Raw genomic sequence first — 21,308 nt, 5'->3', positions numbered from 1 at the left:
TTCCCCTCCCCTCCCCTCCCCGCCCCTTCGCCCTGCCAACCCTAGACCCGGCATGCGCTGCGCCGACCTTTTCCTTCCGAACCGACACCCACCTTCGGCGCCTCCCAATGACAAGCGGCGCGGAGCATTGTGGTCCCGTGCGCAGGAGCGAAGCCGAGGGCAGAAAAAGAAAGCAAAAGACTAGGGCGAACCAGGAGAGCGGGCCCTGCGCATGCGCAAGGGCGGAGGCGGTGGTGAAAAAGGGTGGTGCGTATTCTACGGCAAGCGGAGTGGGGCGGGGTCGCGCGCCTTGGCGGGGAGTCCGCGAGCCAGGAGGGGCGGGGGGTGAATGAGGGAGCGGGCGGAGGAGGAAGTGTCATGGCGTCGGGCCGTGGAGCTTCTTCTCGGTGGTTCTTTACTCGGGAACAGCTGGAGAACACGCCGAGCCGCCGCTGCGGAGTGGAGGCTGATAAAGAGCTCTCCTGCCGCCAGCAAGCGGCCAACCTCATCCAGGAGATGGGACAGCGTCTCAATGTGTATCCTTTTCTATCCTCCGCCGCTCACGCCCTGTTTCCCTTGCCCGGTCGCCGGGCCTGGTGCCCCGCGAACATGGCGCCGCCGGCCTGGGCCTTCGCTGGGCCTCGGCGCCGCGGTCAGGGAAGTAATGCTGCAGCTCGGGCAGCCGTGAGGGGCTAGGAGAGGAGGGGAGGAGGAGATAGGACCCCTGGAATGCGGGCCAGGAGCCTGCGTTGTGTAATCTGTTTGGGGCAGCGCGTGGTGGTGGCGGCGGGGGATGGGAGTGTGGCTCAGGCGAAAGAGGAATTTTAGGGATTATTGCAGAAAAAGGGCGGCTCCTTGGACTTGTCCCTGACCCCGAAGGGTTTGAGAGGTAGGAGGGTTAGCGATGCTGAAAGGCCTAAGTGTTTTCCGCAGCCTTTCCCGGCTCTCGTTGCCGGCTTGATGGCGGCTCTCTTCTACCTTGGGAGCTCACTGGAGATCTTTATGTTCTTGGCGTGGTTTTGTATGGGTGTGTGCGCGCGTTTCAACTGTTTCATTTTGAGTTTAGTCAGTCCTAGCCGTTGATAATAGTTCCAGAGCCCTCAGCGCTGTTAGAGTGAAAAGATCAGCAGTTCTTATTCCCATTTATTTGGCGTCAAGCCTATTCTCTTCTTGCCGCCCCACCCCCCGCGGGCATTTATTTCTTTATTTCCAGTTTGGGGTTTGGATTTGAATGGGAGGTATTGGAAAAGAACGGAATTTTCCATCAAAATTGTTCTGGGTATGAGATCTTGCTTTTGTCAGATATTTCCTAAATATTACGTTCCAGCTCTCAGCTTACAATAAACACTGCGATTGTTTATATGCACAGGTTTTATATGCACCATTCTTTCACCAAATTCAACAAAAATGTAAGTACTAGTTTGTTGTCTGTTTTTACCGTCCGCAAATTTGAGGGTAAATCGATACGCAGAAAAAAAGTTGGTCATTGCGTTGTTGGATTTAGTGTTCTGAATTAGTGGTAAACGTATATCACGTGATAAATATTTTGCTTCAAATGCAGGGTTTTTGTGTTTTTAAAATTTATGATGAATTAAACTGCAAGGCACTGTTAAGCTCTCCCAGGCCTTTTAAGCTAAAAAAGAAAAACATTTATTTCTTTACAGAGTTATTACATAGATTTTCTTCATTTAAATTCTATACTTAACATTTGGATAATTTCAGTAGTGATGTACAGTGGAATTGGGCAAGCCTGGTCGTTCTGTGATACATCTTAATTATGTTGGACTCATTGTTTAAAAGACTGTCAATTGAGATTAAATTAATTATGACGTTCTTTTGAAAGAGCTATTTAGTAGAAATAATTTATTTCTTCATTTGCTAACTTAGTAATTTCTTAAGATGTCAAACGTTTCTGTTTATCACGTTAGCATCAATTGTCTCCTAAAATTTTGGGTGATTCAAACGTCAACTCTTGCTTCAGATATAGTACGTCAGGGGTATGTTTATGTATTATTAGTAAAATTTACACTGAATATTAAGGTACATAACCTGTAAACCTTGATAAATTGAGTAATGGCATTTTGTTGAAATGTTAATTTCATTTATGAAAGATACGAGTTTGGTGCATGTTGAGTAACATGCATACTGTGTTGTGTGTTAAAGAAAATTGCATATTGTTTAGCAATGTTTAACCCAGCTTTAATTCTATCTTTATTTGTTACTTTTTATCATAGTTATTTTTAGAATATTATTCTGAAAGGTATGTGTAGAAAAATGGACCAAAGAAGACTTTCTATTTGTGGATAGTCATTAGGACTTACTTGCCAAGAAAACAATCCTAGGAAAGATCCTCAGAATATTATTTTTGAAATGGAAGGAAAGGCTTCATGGTTTAGACTGAGTCCTACCTTAATCTCTTCGGATCCTATTTTGTTTATCAGTTTGGCATATAGGTTTATCTTGGACCATATGTATTTTAATATACATTTGGGTCTCTTGAAGACTTCTTCTATTTCTTTTTTAAATCTGCATAATTCTTGCTCTGTTGCTTCTAGTTTCCTAGTTATTTCTTGTGCATAACACTTACATCAATGATAGTGTTATGGAAGAGAAAGGAAGCCATTGGTGATAACATTTAGATTAAGGGAATTCAATTTTTATATAAATTGTCTCCAAAGGCAGTAGTGAACTAATGAATGTTAATATAAATGTGGCTTTCCTTACGTAACCCTGGATAATAATGGTAGAAATTACGAATCAAAATAGTTCTGACTATTCTTTATATGGCTACAGATGTCTCATTTGCTGAATCAGGCATACTTTTCTACTTCCAATAAATGATCTAGCCACAAGTCTTCACTTCTTTTATTTATTATTATTTTATTTATTTTTTTTTTTTTTTGAGACAACGTCTCACTCTGTCACCCAAGCTGGAGTACAGTGGTGCTGTCACGGCTCACCGCAACCTCTGCCTCCCTGGTTCAAGCTATTTGCCTGCCTCAGCCTCCCGAGTAGCTGGGACTACAGGTGTGTGCCACCACACCCGGCTAATTTTTGTATTTTTAGTAGAGAGGGGGTTTCACCATGTTGGCCAGGCTGGTCTTGAGCTACTGACCTCAGGTGATCCGTCTGCCTCGGCCTCCCAAAGTGCTGGGATTACAGGCACGAACCACCGTGCCCAGCCATCTTCACTTCTTTGTTTTGAGCCCTCCTTATAATTTGTCTTTATGGCGTGGTTGGCGTGTTTTACAACAAATACCCTGCTTAAAGCCAGAATTCACAAGTTTAGATTGTCGTTTGCATTCTAGCTTTCACTATTTTACTTGAATGTTTTCCTTCAATAAAAAGGCCACGGTATTAATTTTTTATTACCTTCTTTAATGTCTTATTGTGTATGAAGGTAAACTTCAGCATTTTTACGTAGAGTCAGTAATAATTGAAATCTGTTAATTTCTGTTTTGAGAAATAATATTATACCCTTCATGTCTGTTGTCTTTTTTTACCTTTGCTATTATAATATCAAAAGTGGTTTTTATATTTGTGTCAGTGCACTTGCACCAATTGCAGAGCCTCACTTTCATCTTTTTTCCCCCGTTCTTTTAGGGCAAAGGGGGTGGTCTGAAATTGAATGTGAGTTGCTTTTAAATTTGTGTTATTCCACATCAGTGGGAAATTTTTTTCTATGTACTGAAATGTTATGGTATACTTAAAAAAGCATGACTCTTCACCAGAGTAAACTGAACACCTTTCAGCAAATTAAACCCTATGAAATAACAAGCTTAAATAAGTTAAGATGCTAGTGACAAACTATATCTAGTCTTATAGTAAATATTAATAACATCCATTAACTGTGCGAAAATATTTTTAAATGTTCAGGTGACTTAATTGTATTTTCCCACATTGACATATTAAAAGTTTTAAAACCCCCAAAAGTAATGTGCTGTTGTATTAATATTTAAGAATAAAATCGGTATCAGCATGTTTTGGTGACCCAGAAATGGTCTCTTATCATTGAGTTCTTTTGTCAGTTACTCAGAGTTGAATAGCTGTCAGCAGTAAATGACTTTTATATGTAGCCTAATTAGATAACTCTATACTTTGTTCACTAGATACAATGAGGTTCATGTAATTAGAATTAATAAAGAATGGCCTTGCTGGATCAAGCTCAAAAATAAATTTAGTGAAGTGTAAAAGCCCTGGAGCCAAAATTGATGCCAAGGCATATACTGAGGGAAAGCACCCACCCCCCAAGTCACACTTAAGTAGATATTGACCCAGCTTCTCTTAGAAACTCCTAATTTGGTCTTTTGTGATGCATTTTTTTTCTTATACCAGTTCCAGGTCTCTTAAGATTAGGTTGTAAAGAGCACACCCTTTTCTAAGTATTTTTGTTGGTCATGGTCTGTTCTCATAGCACATCTCCAATTTATTTGATCTTTTCCATCTTCTCTTTACTTAGTTCCATTGCCTGTTTCTTGAGCTCTAGCAATCAGAACTCCATGTATAATATGCAAGATTTAAAGGCATTGTAGGGCCTGGCATGGTAGCTAATGCCTGTAATCCCAGCACTTTGGGATGCTGAAGTGGGCATATCTCTTGAGGTCAGGAGTTCAAGACCAGCCTGGCCAACATGATGAAACCCTATCTCTACTAAAAATATAGAAATTAGCTGGGTGTGGTGGCATGTGCCTGTAATCCCAGCTACTGGGGAGGCTGAGGCAGGAGAATCGCTTGAACCTGAGAGGCGGAGGTTGCAGTAAGCCGAGATCACATCACTGCACTCCAACCTGGGCAACAGAGTGAGACTCCGTCTCAAAAAACAATAATAATAATAAAAAATAAATAAATTTTGCTTTTTCTCCTGTTCATTTCAATTCATTGTTATACTCTGGTCATGTTTTACAGGAGTCAAATCAGCACGTGTTTCATTGTGAAGTCTAAGCAGGTGTTCATAGCTCACTTCTCTTTCTGCCTTTTAGTTTAATAAAGCAATAATTAATCCAAGAATAATCTTATGCCCAAGATCCATTAGCATTACTCAAAAATACTGCAGTGTTGCCCAGTAGAACTTTCTGCATAGCGCAAGTTTTGTGTATCTGTGCTCTTCAATGTAGTAGGTACTAACTTGTAAATTTGAGACGATTAGCCTAGATGATTTTTAAATTCCTTTTAAACTATAAATTACTTGTTTGAAATTTTATTAAGATCTCACTGAGCCAGGCACTTTATATTTGTCTTGTTTTCTCAGGTAAAGTATTCTCCTAAGGAAGCAGACGCAGTTACTAAGTGATTTGTCCAAAATTAAAATTATTACGTGGCTGGGATTTGAACCCAAGTCCTTTGCTTAATCCCAAACTGTAGTTCTCACTTTTTCCTATTCTAGTATATTTCAGAAGTAGAGCACAGTAGCAATTTATGCCAGTGATTTTTAAGATTTATAAAGTAAACAATGAAAAAACCTCAGATTTTGATTTGCCCACCTCATTGCACTAAATCCAACAAGGTCCTCTTTATAAGTCCCAAATTCCTCTTTTTCAACGATACATCAGTGTTAGCATTTGTGCATTGTGTATCACTGTTTTTCCTTAGGGTGCTTTCTCTTTGCTTTCATGTGACTGTGCTCTGTCATGTTTTAAGACTCAGCTGAAGTTGCTACTCTTTCATAAAGCATTCCCCAGATAACTCTCTTTTCCATTTGTGAATTTATCTCTCTGATCTTCCTTTTGAATCCTATTCGCATCCAGTTGTATTCCATCTATTTGGGAGTTTATAGTGCTGTAGTATAACTGTACATATATGAGATGAGTGTTTTCTTTTTTATTATAAAATATATAAAACCACCAAACAAATATATAGCTTAGTGGATTATTATAAAACAACCTTGTAATCACCAACCAAGTCAAGAAATAGAACTTTGCCAACTACCCCAGAATGCCTCCATGTGCTCAACTCAGTGTCGACCCCCTCCCTCCAAAAGTAACCAGTATTCCTTTTTATTTTTTTGAGATGGGAGTCTGGTCTTGTCGCCCAGGCTGGAATGCAGTGGCACAACCTGCGCCTCCTGAGTTCAAGTGAATCTCCTGCCTTAGCCTCCTGGGTAGCTGGGATTACAGGCGTGTGCCACCACGCCCAGCTAATTTTTGTATTTTTAGTAGAGACGGGTTTTCACCATATTGGTCAGGCTGGTCTCAAACTCCTGACATCGTGATTCCCCCCACCTCGACCTCCCAAAGTGCTGGGATTACAGGCATTAGCCACCTTACCTGGCCCCAGTATTCTTACTCTAACAGTAATCACTTTCTTTATAGTTTTAGCACCCAACTCTCCATTCCCAAATACCATAGACCTTGCTTATTATTAAAAATTTGGTAAGTCTTCGAAGTCTCTCAGTATGCATGTTTCCCCTCCATCCTTTTATGTCACCTAAGTTTTATCTGTTGAAGGACCCTAGAGTGTGTGACCTGTAGAGTTTCCAACTGTCTGAATTTTGCTGATTGTATACTCATGGTGCAGTTTACTGTGTTCCTTTGTTCTTGCATTCCTGGAAAAATTGATGATTAGATCCAGAAACTTAATCAGACTCCTGTTAGATCCCTTAGGCAAGACTATAGATGGTGTTAATGTTCTTTCGTCAGAAGGTCTAAAGTCTGGTTATCTCTCTTTGTAGTGTTAGTGGCTGCTGGTATTCAATGCCTGGGTCCTTTCATTCATTGGCGATACTCTAATTCTGTCATTTCTTACTTACAAATTGGTATTTTTGTATTGGAATTCTTGATTCATCCCCTATATGGACACCCAGTGCTACATATCATATAGGATAATTACTTGATTTTTGCCGTTTTTGTGATATAATTCACATACTGTACATTTCACCCATTGAAAGTATGATTCCATGGGGTTTGTGGGGTTTTTTAGAATATTCACAGAGGTGTGCATCAATTTTTAGAAGTTTTCGCTACACCAAAAAGAAACCCCCAACCCCGCAGTCATTTCTCCCTATTCTTCCCCTAGCCTATTAATAGACATTTCATTAATGGAATCATACAATATGTTGTCCTTTGTGACTGACTTCTTTCACTTACCGTATTTTCAAGGCTCATCTGTGTTGTTGTATTTATCAGTAGGTTGTTTATTTTTCTTGCTGTACTACCCATTATTCCACTGTATGGCTAGACCACATTTTAGATATATGTTCATTGGTTGGTGGATATTTGGATTGTTAGCCACTTTTTGGCTAATATGAATATTGCTGTTAAGAACATTTGTGTACAAGTTTTTATGTAGACTTGTGTTTTTGGTTTCTTTTGGGCTTATATCCAGGAGTAGAATTGCTGGATCATATGGTAACTCTAGATTCCAATAATATTGGAAACTTGGCTAGCTGCCTTTTTTTTTTTTTTTTTTTTTTGAGACTAGGTCTCGCTCTGACACCCGGGCTGGAGTGCAGTGGTGCATTCATGGCTCACTGCAGCCTCAACCTCTTGGGTTCAAGTGATTCCCCCACCTCAGCCTCCCAAGTAGCTGGGATTATAGGTACGTGGCACCACACAGTTAATTTTTTTTAATTTTTGTAGAGACGGGTCTCACCGTGTTGCCCAGGCCGTTCTTAAACCCCTGGACTCAAGCAGTCCTCCTGCCTTAGCCTCCCAACACTCAGCCTAAAGCAGCTCTTTCCAGTGTGATTTGTCACTTTAAGCACCACTCTTCTAATCTTTTCTTACACTGTCTTTGTGTGAACTGAATACTCTTCGGTTACTCATTTTTTGTGAGATACGAACTTTAAAAAGGTGATGTACCTTCAGAGTGCTTTAATAATTTCACAGAGCTCCCTTTTCTGTTATTTTGTATAATGTTCAGAAGTGTAGCAGCTTACTTTCTGGGAGTTTCTGGCCCTCTTCCCCTCCACATTTTTAGTTTCTCTTTTCCATTGTTCCTATCTTGCTGATTGTGCTTTTCCTCCCGGTGGTTTCTCTTCAAACTGGAGTCTTGGAAGAGAACCTTGGGAGATCAATTTCAAAAGTTCGTAGAAGTTAGCTTCAGTCTTTTATTCCTTACTGTAGGTCTCTTGCATCCATCTACTTATTGGACTGGCAAAACTTCCAGTTCTAGCTGCTGTTCTCACATTGGCCTGCCATGATTTCCAGTGAATGTCTTTTGGCTCTTTGAGGTTCTTCTTCTATCAAGTCCAGCACATGCCCCATTCCTTTGCATCTTGTTGCGCTGTGCTGTGTAGGTTGACATAGTAGTCTGTTTTGTCCTCATTCATATATATTAGGAATTCCCTAGGAATGGCCTGTCGTGTGATTTGGTTGTAACTATCCATGGGGTTTTGGTTTTGCTATCTTGTTGCTCTGTTTTTCTGTGGGGATTTAGGTATCCCCTCTGCAGCCATCATCTCAGAATTCTTCAGGTAAATCATCAGTGGGACCACAATAGGCTATCATTTAAATGTACTTATAAATACTTCTGGGAAGATGAAGTTGATTTTTTTTAAAAGAATAAATCACTTGAAGTTTATGTTAAATAAGGAAGCTGTGGGAGAGTTCATTTATTGATAGGCATTACAAAGAATATATGATATTCTTGACTGATTTTCTCAAATTAATTCTGAAAGCTACTCTAGAACTTCCCCAGAAAGCTTTAAATGTTATTTTGAAACATGCTGCTCTTATCTGCCTAATTACAGGGATGCTGACTTCAGTGACTCTGTATTATTATACAAGTCTTATAAAGTATTCCTGAAGCCGCTTAAATTTTTTTTTGCAAAATTAAATGATTGTAAAATTAAATAATTGTGAAATAACTCATACCTTTTCTCTGCACACACAGATACATGTATATTTTAGCCCTGGTAATTTATATGCTTTTCTGTGGTCCTAGCTCATCCTTTTTGTTGAGTCATTGCATGGCAGAAGTGCAAGAGAGTGAACCCAGTCCTGCAAGATCCAAGGCCCTTTCAAACCATAACAAATTCTAAACTTAGGTGTATGGCGTAGAATAGGTTTATATATTAACAAATGTGCATTGAGTGTTTGCATTGGCCAGGGCATACAAATGTCTCAGTATAAAATCAGACAGATTTTATATAGTTTATAAACTGATTTTCAAGGCCATTTCAGAACAGGAGTTTTGTTTTTAGTATTAATACCTAAAACTGGTTAAGGTAATTTTTTAAGTGAAAATCCAATTAGATCACTGCATTTTATTATAAACATACATTTACATTCTAGGGAGTACATATTTACACATGTTCTAGGGATTAGGGGAAACAATGGAATCTCCTTACCACTCTGCATTTTCTGGTGTTAACCTAATATTTTACCCTTAAATAAGCTAAGGCTCTGATTATTTAGTGACATATTACATACTCTTTATATGGCTATATATAAGGAAATACATGTAACGTGAATTTTTCTCTACATTATTTGGAGCTGAGATAGAAAAAGAAATGGACGAGAACTGTAGAAGTCACCTATTTGTTGTTAAAAGTTAAAAGTGAAGTTAATGGCTTGTGCTTAGTTGACAATATGCAGTTCTCCTGCCTCAGCCTCTCAAGTAGCTGGGATTATAGGCATGTGCCACCACACCCGGCTAATTTTAGTAGAGATGGGGTTTCACCATGTTGGTGAGGCTAGTCTCGAACTCCTGACCTCAGGTAATCCACCTGCCTTGGCCTCCCACAGTGCTGGGATTACAGCATGAGCCACCGTGTCCGGCCTCACATTATATTTCTTTCTTTTTTTTTTTTTTTTTTTCTGAGACAGAGTTTCACTCTTGTTGCCCAGGCTGGAGTGCAGTGGCGCGATCTCGGCTCACCACAGCCTCCGCCTCCCAGGTTCAAGCAATTCTCCTGCCTCAGCCTCCCAAGTAGCTGGGATTACAGGCATGCCCCAACATGCCCGGCTTATTTTGTATTTTTAGTAGAGCCGAGTTTTCTCCATGTTGGTCAGGCTGGTCTAGAACTCCCGACCTCAGGTGATCCGCCCGCCTCGGCCTCCCAAAGTACTGGGATTACAGGCATGAGCCACCATGCCCAGCTTATATTTCTATTTGACAGTGATGGTGTGGGCTATAGTCATTTGTATCCACTAACAAATAGAATTACTATTGGCCATTCACACTATAGTAATTCCTTCCAAAGGCAAATGTGCACTTTCACACTAATCTTAAACTGAGGGTTCATTTAGAAGTTGAAAAAAAAAATGGGAAAGATGTTTCTTCTGTGGCCAAAAATTGGCAGATAATGAAACTTTATATAGTTCCATGCTTAAAAAGAAATACCTGAGAGGGCAGGAAGAGAAAATTCTGAGGGTTTGGGGGCAATCTTTAAATGATGCAAGGATTCAGAGAGGATACCAGGTATTTCCACACCCCCACCCCAAAGTAGATATTTCAGTTACTTTGTGTTGCTATAACTCCGCAATTGGGGTTTTGAATGCCTAGTATGAGTAACTGTTTGAATTGATATGGTTCACTTTATGTAGTCTTAAATATCTGTTAAAATTATTTTTGTTACACAAACAAGCAAATTAATAATTTTATGAAATAATTGCTTTTTAAAAAATAATTTAATTGCATAATGTAAATGCCAAAATGTTACTTGCTGTTTAAGAAATTGATATTCTCAAAACAAAACCTGATTCTACTTTTAAATTAACAAATGTGTGATAAAGTTATACATAGTTAAGATGCACATTGTTTATTAGTATTTGTTATGTTATGATTAGGCTTTCGGTTTCCTTGAAGTTTCTTTTGTTAGTGCATGCACACTATATCTATGGAGATCTGGCCAGGCATGGGGGCTCACACCTGCAATCCCAGCACTTTGGGAGACCGAGGTGGGAGGATTGAACCCAGGAGTTCAAGACCAGCCTGGGCAACTTGGCAAGACCCTGTCTCTACAAAAATTAATTTAAAAGAAAATTAGCCTGGCATCTTGGTGTGTGCCTGTGGTCCCAGCTACTTGGGAGGCTGAGGCAGGAAAATCGCTTGAGCCCAGGAGGTTGAGGCTGCAGTGAGCCACATTCATGCCACTGCACTCCAGCCTAGGTGACAGAGCAAGACCCTGTCTCACAAACAAAGAGAGAGAGAGAGAACTAATAAATAGATTCCTTTTTTTTTTTTTTTTTTTTTTTGAGACAGAATCTTGCTGTGTTACCCAGGCTGGAGTGCAGTGGTGTAATCTCAGCTCACTCCAGCCTCTACCTCCTGGGTTCAAGCGTTTCTCCTGCCTCAGCCTCCCTGAGTAGCTGGGATTACAGGCATGCACCACCATACCTGACTAATTTTTGTATTTTTAGTAATGACAGGGTTTCACCATGTTGGCCGGGCTGGTCTTGAACTCCTGACTTCAAGTGAGCCACCTGGCTTGGCCTCCCAAAGTGCTGGGATTACAGGCATGAGCCACCCCGCCTGGCCTAAATAGATGTCTTTAACGTTAGCTGCTTAAAAAAAAAAAGAGAGAGAGAAGGAGAGATACAATTCATATACCGTAAAATCCACCTATTTAGAATGCATAATTCAGTGGCTCCCACGGAGTTGTGCAACCATCACCACAGTCTATGTTTAGAATATTTTTATCACCCCAAAAAGAAACCTGGTTCCTGTTAGCAGCAGTTCACCAGTCCCACTCCCCTTCCCAACCCTGGGCAACCCCTAAATTATTTTCTGGTCTCCATAGATTTGCCCATTCTGGACATTTCATATAAATGGAATCATGTATATATGGTCTTTCACGAAGCATGTTTTCAAGGTCCATTCATGGTGTAGAATGTATTAGTACTTCATTCCTTTTTACGCAGAGTAATTAATATTCTATTCGTCATGCGGCTGTACCTCCTTTTATTTATCCATTGATCAGCTGATGGACATTTGGGTTGATTACACTTAGCCATTCCACTGGGTATTATGAATAATGCTGCTATGAACATTCATATACAAGTTTTTATGTGAACGTATGTTTTCATTTCTTACGGGTGAGAGATACATGAGAGTGGAATTGCTGGATTGGTATGGCAACTTTAGACTCCGGTAATCTTTTTGGATAGCTTTTAAAAAACATTGTGAGGAACTGCCAAACTGTTTTCCAAAGTAGCCATACCATTTTGTGTTCTCACAATGTGTGAGGGTTCCAATATCATCACATTTCTCATCTTTTTTTTATTGTAGCCATCCTAACGGTGTGAAATGATATCCCCCATTCTATGCATTGTCCTTTTTATGTTCTTGGTGGTATTTGCACCACAAACATCCAGTTTATTAATGTTTTTCTTCTGTAACTTGTGTTCTTGATAGCATATCTAAGAAACCTTTACCTGAACTAGAGTCATAAAGATTTATTTGTCTTTTCTTCCAAGAGTTTTATAGATTTAGCTCTTACATTTAGGTCTGTGATTCCTTTAGAGTTAGTTTTCATGTATGATGTAAATACGGATTTGAATTTTTTTTTTTTTTTTTTTTTTGAGACGTCTTGCTCTGTCCCTCAGGCTGGAGTACAGTGGCGCCATCTCGGCTCACTGCATGCTCCACCTCCCAAGTTCATGCCATTCTCCTGTCTCAGCCTCCCAAGTAGCTGGGACTACAGGCGCCTGCCGCCACGTCTGGCTAATTTTTTGTATTTTTAGTAGATACGGTAGAAACGGGGTTTCTCCGTGGTAGCCAGGATGGTCTCGATCTCCTGACCTCGTGATTCGCCTGCCTTGGCCTCCCAAAGTGCTGGGATTACAGACATAAGCCACCATGCCAGGCTCTTTTTTTTGGTATTTGAATATACAGTTGTCCCAGCACCATTTGCTGAAAAGAGTTCTTTCTCCCACTGAATTTTCTTGGGATTGTTAGTGAAAATCAATGGATCATAAATGTAAGCATTTATTTCTGGACTCTAGATTCTATTCCATCCCCTTATGCAGACCACATAGTCTTGATTACTGTAGCTTTGTAATAACTTTTGAATACAGGAAATACGAGTCTTCCAACTTTGTGCTTTTTCAAGATTGTTTTGGCTATTCTTAGTCCCTTGTATATCCATTTGAATTTTAGGATCAAGCTCATCAGTTTCTGCAAAAAAAGGAAGCTGAGATTTTTATAGGGATCACATTGAATCTGTAGATAAATTTGGGGAGTACTGCCATCTTCGTGATAATCTGTTCGAAGGAAAGTGGCCTTTTGTAACATTTATGTAGTATATTTGAATGCCTGTGCAATGTTAATGTTCTTGTCTCACAATACAAGTCATTTTTTGTCCTTTTGGTTTTTTAAGAGAAGGGATCTCACTCTGTTGCCCAGGCTAGCCTCAAACCCATGGACTCAAGCAGTCCTCCCACCTCAGCCTCCCAGGTAGCTGGGACTTAGAGTGGTATTTTTTAGTATTTATTGTAGGCTGTTAGGAGCTGTGTCTATATAAGAGAGTAGATAGAGCCTTAACTATGAAATACTAAGTATACTTTATAAGTTGATTTTTTTTCATTTTTTCTTTTTTGTTTTTTTTTTTTTTTTTGAGATAATCTCACTTTGCCACCCAGCCTGGAGTGCAGTGGTGCTCGCTGCAACCTCCGCCTCCCAGGTTCAAGCGATTCCCCTGCCTCAGCCTCCCAAGTGGCTAGGATTACAGGTGTGTGCCACCATACCTGGCTAGTTTTTTTGTATTTTAGTAGAGACGGGGTTTCACCATGTTGATTTCGAACTCCTGACCTGTTGGTCTCAAACTCCTGACCTCAGGTGATCCGCACATCTCGGCGTCCAGAAGTGCTGGGATTACAGGCATGAGCCACCACGCTCGGCTGATATTTTTTCTTTTTTAGAAACATTCGTAATGCTCAGGTACTCCCCACTAAATAACTTTTTAAATGCCGGTTATGTTAACCATTTTCAGTATATTGTTTAAGTATAATGTAGCTATTCTATGGAAATCAAGCCTTATTCTCTTAATCAGTACTGCTTTTCAGCAATATTGAATACTGATATTTTGGGGCCGTTATTAACCCAGCTTTCTTTTTAATGTAATTAGGTATCTCAACATCCAGCTTGAAGATTTTTTTTAATTTTTTAATACAAATTTTCTTTCACGTCAGTCTTTCAGTCACATAATTATTTGAGTAAGAAAACAACTAAAATGCCACACTGGGTTAATAACATTTTCTGCAATTCCTTAATGCTGGTGTTTCTAGTGCAGCAAAATTAAGGATTTAAACCACTTTTTAACAATGTGCTGGAATTTTGGTTTGATAGGCTCACACTTGGCAAATGCCAGTTAACAAATGGGCATTTTGACTTATTCCACTTCCTTCTTTGTCGGCTTGTTACCTCTCTTGTCTTTCCTCTACTTTCCTTTTCTTATTCTAAGACCTTCTTTCTATAAGCCTGTAGTAAGGTTATACAACTATCCCTTCTCCTAAACTATAGCCTTAGCAAGAAATTTCCAATTTCTGAACTGTGATAGTCTGACTAGAGCTTGCTGAATATTTATTAATGGAGTCCGTTTCAAGGCACTGAAAATAGTTATCCTAGTGTTAGTCAGGGATTGGATAGGGAGGTGTTCAGGGCAATTAAGGGCAAGGGGAGAAATGGCATCACTAGCCTATAGAACCTAAAGATGAAAAACAAGAACAGGTTAGAATGAACCTGTTGGTAATAGTAAGTGAAAAGCAAACTTGGAAGCCTTTTCTTTGCTTCTGTTGGGGTTTTCCTGGACTGGGAGATTTAATGTTGAAGAGTAATCAGATGGCTTTGGCTAGTTCTTAAATACAAATGCACCCACAAAGTGTTTGCACAGGATTAATTATTAATATTAAGAGAATAAGGACTAGAATGATTCATTGAAACTGAATACAGCCATCTTCGGTGACTTAGAAATTACCCAGACTTTTTGTTAACTCAGCCTGACCTTGCCTCCGCTATCAAGGTTGAAGCCAGCAGTGGAGAGTGAAGAATATCAGCAGTAAGGGTATCAGGAGCAGAGAGGGGAGACAGCAGCCAGGAGTGGGCAGGAGGAGAAAAAATGGAGAAGGAAAGGAGTCAGATCAAGAAGTAGGAATGGAAACAAAAAGGAATAAAAAAGAGAAGGAGTGAAAGGAATACGCATGTAAATCATTGAAGTAATGTCAAGTATCATAAATTCAGTGTTTGGATATGCTTGCTTAGACTGCAGCAAGACCCTCCAGGAATTAAGTTTACCTGTGAAAGGAAGAAGGTGAGCAAGAGAGAAGGGAATTTAAAAAATACACTTGTTAAATTGTTTTTTAAATTTAAAATCAGCATTAATATGCACAATTTTTAAATTTTTTCAACATAATAATAATATTTGAGTCATAGTACTAGGGAGCACTATTCTAAGTCCTGTGTATATTGGTTCATTTAATCCTCACACAACTTTACAAGCAGGTACTATTAATATTTCTCCCATTTTACAGATGCAGAAACTGAGCCAGAAAGAGAATAAGTAAATTGTCTAGGCTAGTCAGATCACAGAGCCAAGATTCCACTTGAGGCAGCATGGCTACAGCTGTCTCTGTCACCTCTATCTACCTCCCTGTCTCCATGATTTGTATGATATATTTCTATAGAAATTTGTCTTGTTTTGAGAATGTTACATTTACTTGAAATAGTTATATATCTGCTAGAGTAACAAACTCATGACAGTATTCAGAGTTCAAACAGTTCTAAACACTATTCGCATTCCTTTTACTTTTTTCCCTTTAATTTGAGAACCTTTATTAAACTAGGTCCAAAATACGAAAATAAATAGTGCACGGTCCCTGTCCTCAGTGAACTGAATCTCAGTTTGTAATTGTTTGGTTACCTGAACCAGACCAGCTGTACTCCTCCAACAATGCTGGTGTGAATTATTTGGCTTGAACCAAGCTCGCATGTGCCAGTGAATGTTTGTTGGCTTCAAAAGTATGCTCACCTTTAAAAGCTATGGACCAACTAGTAATATTTCTGTTACCCAAAACATTTGGAATTCTTTTAAGCCTCACAACAAAATCACCTTCCATACAAAAAGTAGTAGTACCTAGTTTGATCACCTTCCTTAATCATCCTTGAAATTAAAGCCTCACATGGATACTCACAAAATATTTATCTAGAAAGGTGTTTTGTTTTGTTTTTACAGCCTTGATGGAGGAAAATGTTTGCAGGTTATAGAGAAGGAATGTGAATGGAATTAGTGGATTTCACCAGGAACTTTGGAAGAGTGTTGGTGTTAGTGTTTAGTTGGAAAGTATTTCTTGACCAGTGTCTTTCAGGCAAGTAAGAGAAATTCTGGATCATCTGACAGGAAGGAAGTTTAAGTACTAAATTCGGTCTAATTTGACTTTTGACCTGAGCCTCTGTTGCTTTACTCTGACAAATAGTTTTAGCATTTGAAGGCTTAATTAGCCATTCCTCTGTTAGACATGAATAATGATAATAAATGAGAGATTGTGGGAAACTGAGAGTGTCTTCATTTTCTTGAATGTCTTATGTGGGCATCAGCTCTCAGATTTTTATAGTGGCATTTGGAATACTTTGAATTTAATATTGGTGCCATTATATATTATACATATTCATTCAACAAGTTGAACCACAGCCACATGGTGCTAAATACTAGGAACACAAATAAAGAACTCTGTTCTGTGTTCAAGCTACTTCCAGACTAAATTACTCTTTTGAGCATTCTCAATTTTTCTCATCCTTTCCTTGTTGTAATTTTAAAAGGAAGAAATAAGTTGAAAGCCAAATTAAAATTATTCACTCGTTTTAAGGTAACATTATTTCTAGTTCTTGGGAGCCAAACTCTATTTTACATCTGTTTTAAAGATTTAGCAGAAAGAAAACTTCTTGAAGTCATTTTTATTTCATTTACACATCTGCAAATGCAGTTGGACTAGAAAGGTCCTTTTCAGATCCTAAATCCAGTGATTAAGTTTCATATTAAATTTTAAAAGATCTCATACTGAAAGGATCCACTGTCCCTCTGTCAGAAATTTTCCTCACCTCCAGTTTGGCATTGTTTCTGTACGGTAATTGTTGACCACCCCCAAGACATAGTGAGGCTCAAATGTTCATCTCTTGAAAAATGGGTACTCAAATCTTGACACTTAGAAATTATCTTCCCGTGGGAAATTTCTTGAATGTAATCTTAAAACATTATTTGAGTTTATTTTATGCCTATTTTCTAAGTCCGCAGTTACTTGGTTTATTATTAACTTTTGGGGTACATATTCAAACTTCATGTTTCTCTGTCTTAGTATCTTTGTAGTGCTTGTGTTCTTATACTTCTGTCCCAAGGACCTAATTTACTGAGCTAAAAAAAAAAATTGCTAATTTCTGGATCTCTGATTGGCAAAGTTTCTACTGTATTGGTTTATATTACACGCTTATACCCCAGTGTTGTAGCTGCTTTCATTATTGCTATAGTTAAGTAATAGAGATAATTAAGTAACAGTTTTATATTCAGAATCCTCCTTATTTTGCCCTCTAGGTGGTTTTTCTGTTCCTTCAACAAGATAGTGAAGGTATCTTCACTATCTTGTGTGGCAGTTATAGCCACACAATGAATCATTGCTTGATTTAAAAGAGTACTAGAAAATGGTGACTCTGTGCCTAGACAAGGAGTATAGTGGGTATACTTGATCCACTTTTCATCTTCTTTTTTTTTAGGTATAGCATCATCTTTTTGTTTATTTTCTTCTTTGCCTCCACAATGTGCAAATTAATATTATTTAAACTTTCTCTTTAGCATTTTTAGTATGTTCAGTCAACTTACTTAGTATGTCTTTTCCCTTTTCCCCTTTGTTCTGTGTGCAAAACTGTAAAACAGATTTATAGATTAGTTCTATTTAATGAATAACTTTATTAAAACTATTACATCAGTCTTGTCATAGCCCACCTCACAGTTCATACTATTAATATTGCATTCCTTCCTTGCACACCTCCCCCCTTAAAAAATAGAGGGTTTGGGCTGGGTGCGGTGGCTTACGCCTGTAATCCCAGCACTTTGGGAGGCCGAGGCAGATGGATCACCTGAGCTCAAGAGTTCGAGACCAGCCTGGCCAACATGGTGAAACCCTGTCTTTACTAAAAATACAAAAATTAGCCGGTGTGGTGGTGTATGCCTGTAATCCCACCTACTCAGGGAGGCTGAGGCAGGAGAATCGCTTGAACCTGGGAGGTGGAGCTTTCAGTGAGCCGAGATCACGCCACTGCACTCCAGCCTGGGCAACAGGAGCGAAACTCCACCTCAAAAAAAAAAAAAAAAAAAAAAAAGAGAAGAAAATAGAGGGTTTTTTGAAATGTATTTGTTTTTAAATGACCAGAGTTTTATCTTTTCTGCAGATAATATCGTCTACTGCATTGTTTTTGGCTGCAAAAGTGGAAGAACAGGCTCGAAAACTTGAACATGTTATCAAAGTAGCACATGCTTGTCTTCATCCTCTAGAGCCACTGCTGGATACTAAATGTGATGTATGTAAATACTGGGTTTTTTATTTTTCTTTGTAAATTTGAAACTTTTTTGTAATGTAGGCCTAACAAAAATACACAGTTCAATTAGTGTTGCCTTCAAAATGCTGCTTATTTTATTACTTCTTAGGAATGCAGTGCCAGGAAGCAGCCTGGCAGAAAAACATATCATGTATGTTCATGAATTTGGATGTCATTCTGAATTATAGAAGGCTTTGATTGCAGATGCTTTGTTGATTCAAAGATACTTTTGTTTCACGTTTTGTTGTTCAGAGTTATGATACATGTAGAGGGTAAGTCCTATCACCTCCACTGGAAGCTGTATCTGAGACCAGAATATAAATAACTCCTTAAATTGTCAACAGATGAAGGAACAGAAAATCTTCTGAATTTACCCCTAGATGAGTAGTCTTTTTAAAGTATTATTCCTTTTTTAATGCATGTACTACTACTTATCTCTCTGATACATAAAGCTGCATTTTATTATGCTTTCATGAGCTGCATTTTTTTAGTATTTTAATTTTCCTAGAGTAATGTTCCTTTCCAGACAACTTTATCATCAACATTGTAATAGACCTTATTTGAAAGAACTATTTTAAATTTTTCTGACATCTTAAGATGGAAGTTAGAATTGTGGCCCTTTAAAAATTTTCGGCCAGGCGCAGTGGCTCATGCCTGTAATCCCAGCACTTTGGGAGGCCAAGGCAGGTGGATCACCTGAGGTCGGGAGTTTGAGACCAGCCTGACCAATATGGAGAAACCCCATCTCTACTAAAAATACAAAATTAGCCAGGCATGGTGGCACATGCCTGTAATCCCAGCTACTTGGGAGGCTGAGGCAGGAGAATCACTTGAACCCGGGAGGCAGAGGTTGTGGTGAGCCGAGATCACGCCATTGCACTCTAGCCTAGGCAACAAGAGTGAAACACCGTCTCAAAAAAAAAAAATTTTTTTTTCTAGCATCTCGAGTTATTTAATCAGGAACTTTTACCCATTGAATGACTAACAGATTATATTAATTCAAAGTCCAGATTAATTTAAGCTTCAATGGAACTATATCTGATTTTATTAATGGCAAGTTTTATCATAGATGTTGGCTTTAAGGGAGTAAACTATTACTGTAGCCATTAAATAATAGGTTGTCATTATTTAAAGATAATTCCTACAGTTTCTATTAACTGTACAAATTCAGAACTATTTCTTGGGGCACTGTTTAAATAATAGAAATTGACCGTTTTAAAAATCAGCTCAATGACCTTTCAAAGTAGAGCATAAATCAAATGAAAGGTACTTTTACTCTCTGGCTTTAGCAATATGTCCTTACAAAAATGAGTATAGGTATATTCATATCAGTAATATAGTATTTCCTTATCACTTTGGTCAATTGTCATGATTTCAGAATAGGACAGCAGTAAATTTTTCATATCCTTTATTTCCAGAGTAATTGTAATAGACGGATAATTTCTTGAAATTGAGTAAGGAGGTTCTCTGGTATTTATTTCCCCGTGGGTATGAGATACATTATTTTGGTATGTTTGGTCGTTTCTAAGGTGGCAGGGAAGTTAATTCTAAAATTAACTCAGTGACTTACTGTGACTTTTGAGGAATTACCACATGAAATGTCCTAGAGTGAGTTTGTAAGCCAGGTTTGGGTTAAAGGCAGGTTTGAGTTGGATGTTTTTAATTGACTTGGTGCTTCCTGTCTTTAATATCTCTTGAAGCACCAATGCCTAGGTTGTTTGACTTTACAGACTGTGCACATCTCCTTATTTCAGTTAACTTAACCCTCTTTCGTATTGGTTAGGTTTTTGTTTTTTTGCTGTTTGTTTCCTGTTACAGAAAGTAATTCAGTTTAGGCTTGCCACAGAAGACAGGTTTTCTCTGTCACCCTCAATTTATTTTCTCCATATTTTCAAACTACTGTGGTTCTTTTGTAATCAACCTGTAATTCTCACAAGATGTAACAGTCATGTAGTCTAGGAATGTTATTTTTATTTTAATCAATTTGATAATATTTTTATCTGACAGGCTTACCTTCAACAGACTCAAGAACTGGTTATACTTGAAACCATAATGCTACAAACTCTAGGTACGTACTTACATCAGATAATGGCTTTTTGTGTGTATTTCACTAAAGCATTCTAAATAAGTGAAAAGATTTCTGAAATAATTGTATTATTGAAGAAAGTTATTTTAAAACAGGTTTTAGACAGGATAAGGTTGCCTGGTTATAAGGAAATTACCTTTCTAGAATTTAATTTCATTTGGCATAGTTAAATTGAATGGTAAACATACCCTTCAGTGTGATTTATTAGGTTTTCAGGTAGTTGAAGTACTGTGCTTCGCTCTGGATTTGCACTGGAGAGTAAAATGGTCCTTTAGGGCTGTTTCATATGATTATGATGTATACAGACTTACACAGCAATCCTTGTTCTCCTCGAGCTTCCAGTCAGTATTTTATGAGTATATCGCTTTTTTTTTTTTTAAGATGGAGTCTCGCTCTGTCGCCCAGGCTGGAGTGCAGTGGCGCCATCTCGGCTCACTGCAACCTCTGCCTCCTGGGTTCAAGCAATTCTGCCTCAGCATCCTAAGTAGCTGGGACTACAGGTGCATACTGCCACACCCGGTTATTTTTTTGTAATTTAGTAGAGACGGGATTTCACCATGTTGCCCAGGCTGGACATGAACTCCTGAGCTCAGACAGTCTGCCCACTTTGGCCTCCCAAAGTGCTGAGATGACAGGTGTGCGTCACCACGCCCGGCCTGTCACATGATTTTTAATGTGACATAGTAATTATTTAAATGTTGGTCATCCTTTTCTAAAAGTTACATCTTTGTATGCAAGTTCAGTTACTGTCACCATTAACCTTACTTGATTTACTGAAATTGAG

General features: G+C 38.7%; 1 protein-coding gene across 3 annotated transcripts in view; it reads left to right on the top strand.

The window, feature by feature from the left end:
- Nucleotides 1-324: 324 nt before the first annotated feature.
- Nucleotides 325-21,308, top strand: part of CCNT2 (cyclin T2) — a 38,276-nt gene continuing 17,292 nt past the window's right edge. For 2 of the 3 annotated variants that reach the window (XM_032145585.2, XM_032145584.2), the window contains exons 1-4: nucleotides 325-515; nucleotides 1,307-1,388; nucleotides 18,292-18,420; nucleotides 20,446-20,506. In XM_032145585.2, coding sequence (XP_032001476.1) covers nucleotides 358-515; nucleotides 1,307-1,388; nucleotides 18,292-18,420; nucleotides 20,446-20,506 — 430 coding nt within the window. In that variant the 5' untranslated portion in view covers nucleotides 325-357. The remainder of the gene's footprint in view (nucleotides 516-1,306; nucleotides 1,389-18,291; nucleotides 18,421-20,445; nucleotides 20,507-21,308) is intronic. The other variant, XR_004246487.2, reaches the window with a different exon arrangement.

This window comes from Hylobates moloch, unplaced genomic scaffold (assembly GCF_009828535.3).
Source record: "Hylobates moloch isolate HMO894 unplaced genomic scaffold, HMol_V3 SCAFFOLD_24, whole genome shotgun sequence".
In the NCBI taxonomy this organism is placed as follows: domain Eukaryota; kingdom Metazoa; phylum Chordata; class Mammalia; order Primates; family Hylobatidae; genus Hylobates; species Hylobates moloch.
The sequence above is the reverse complement of the archived record's forward strand: the minus strand, read 5'-3'. Positions and strand labels throughout refer to the sequence as shown.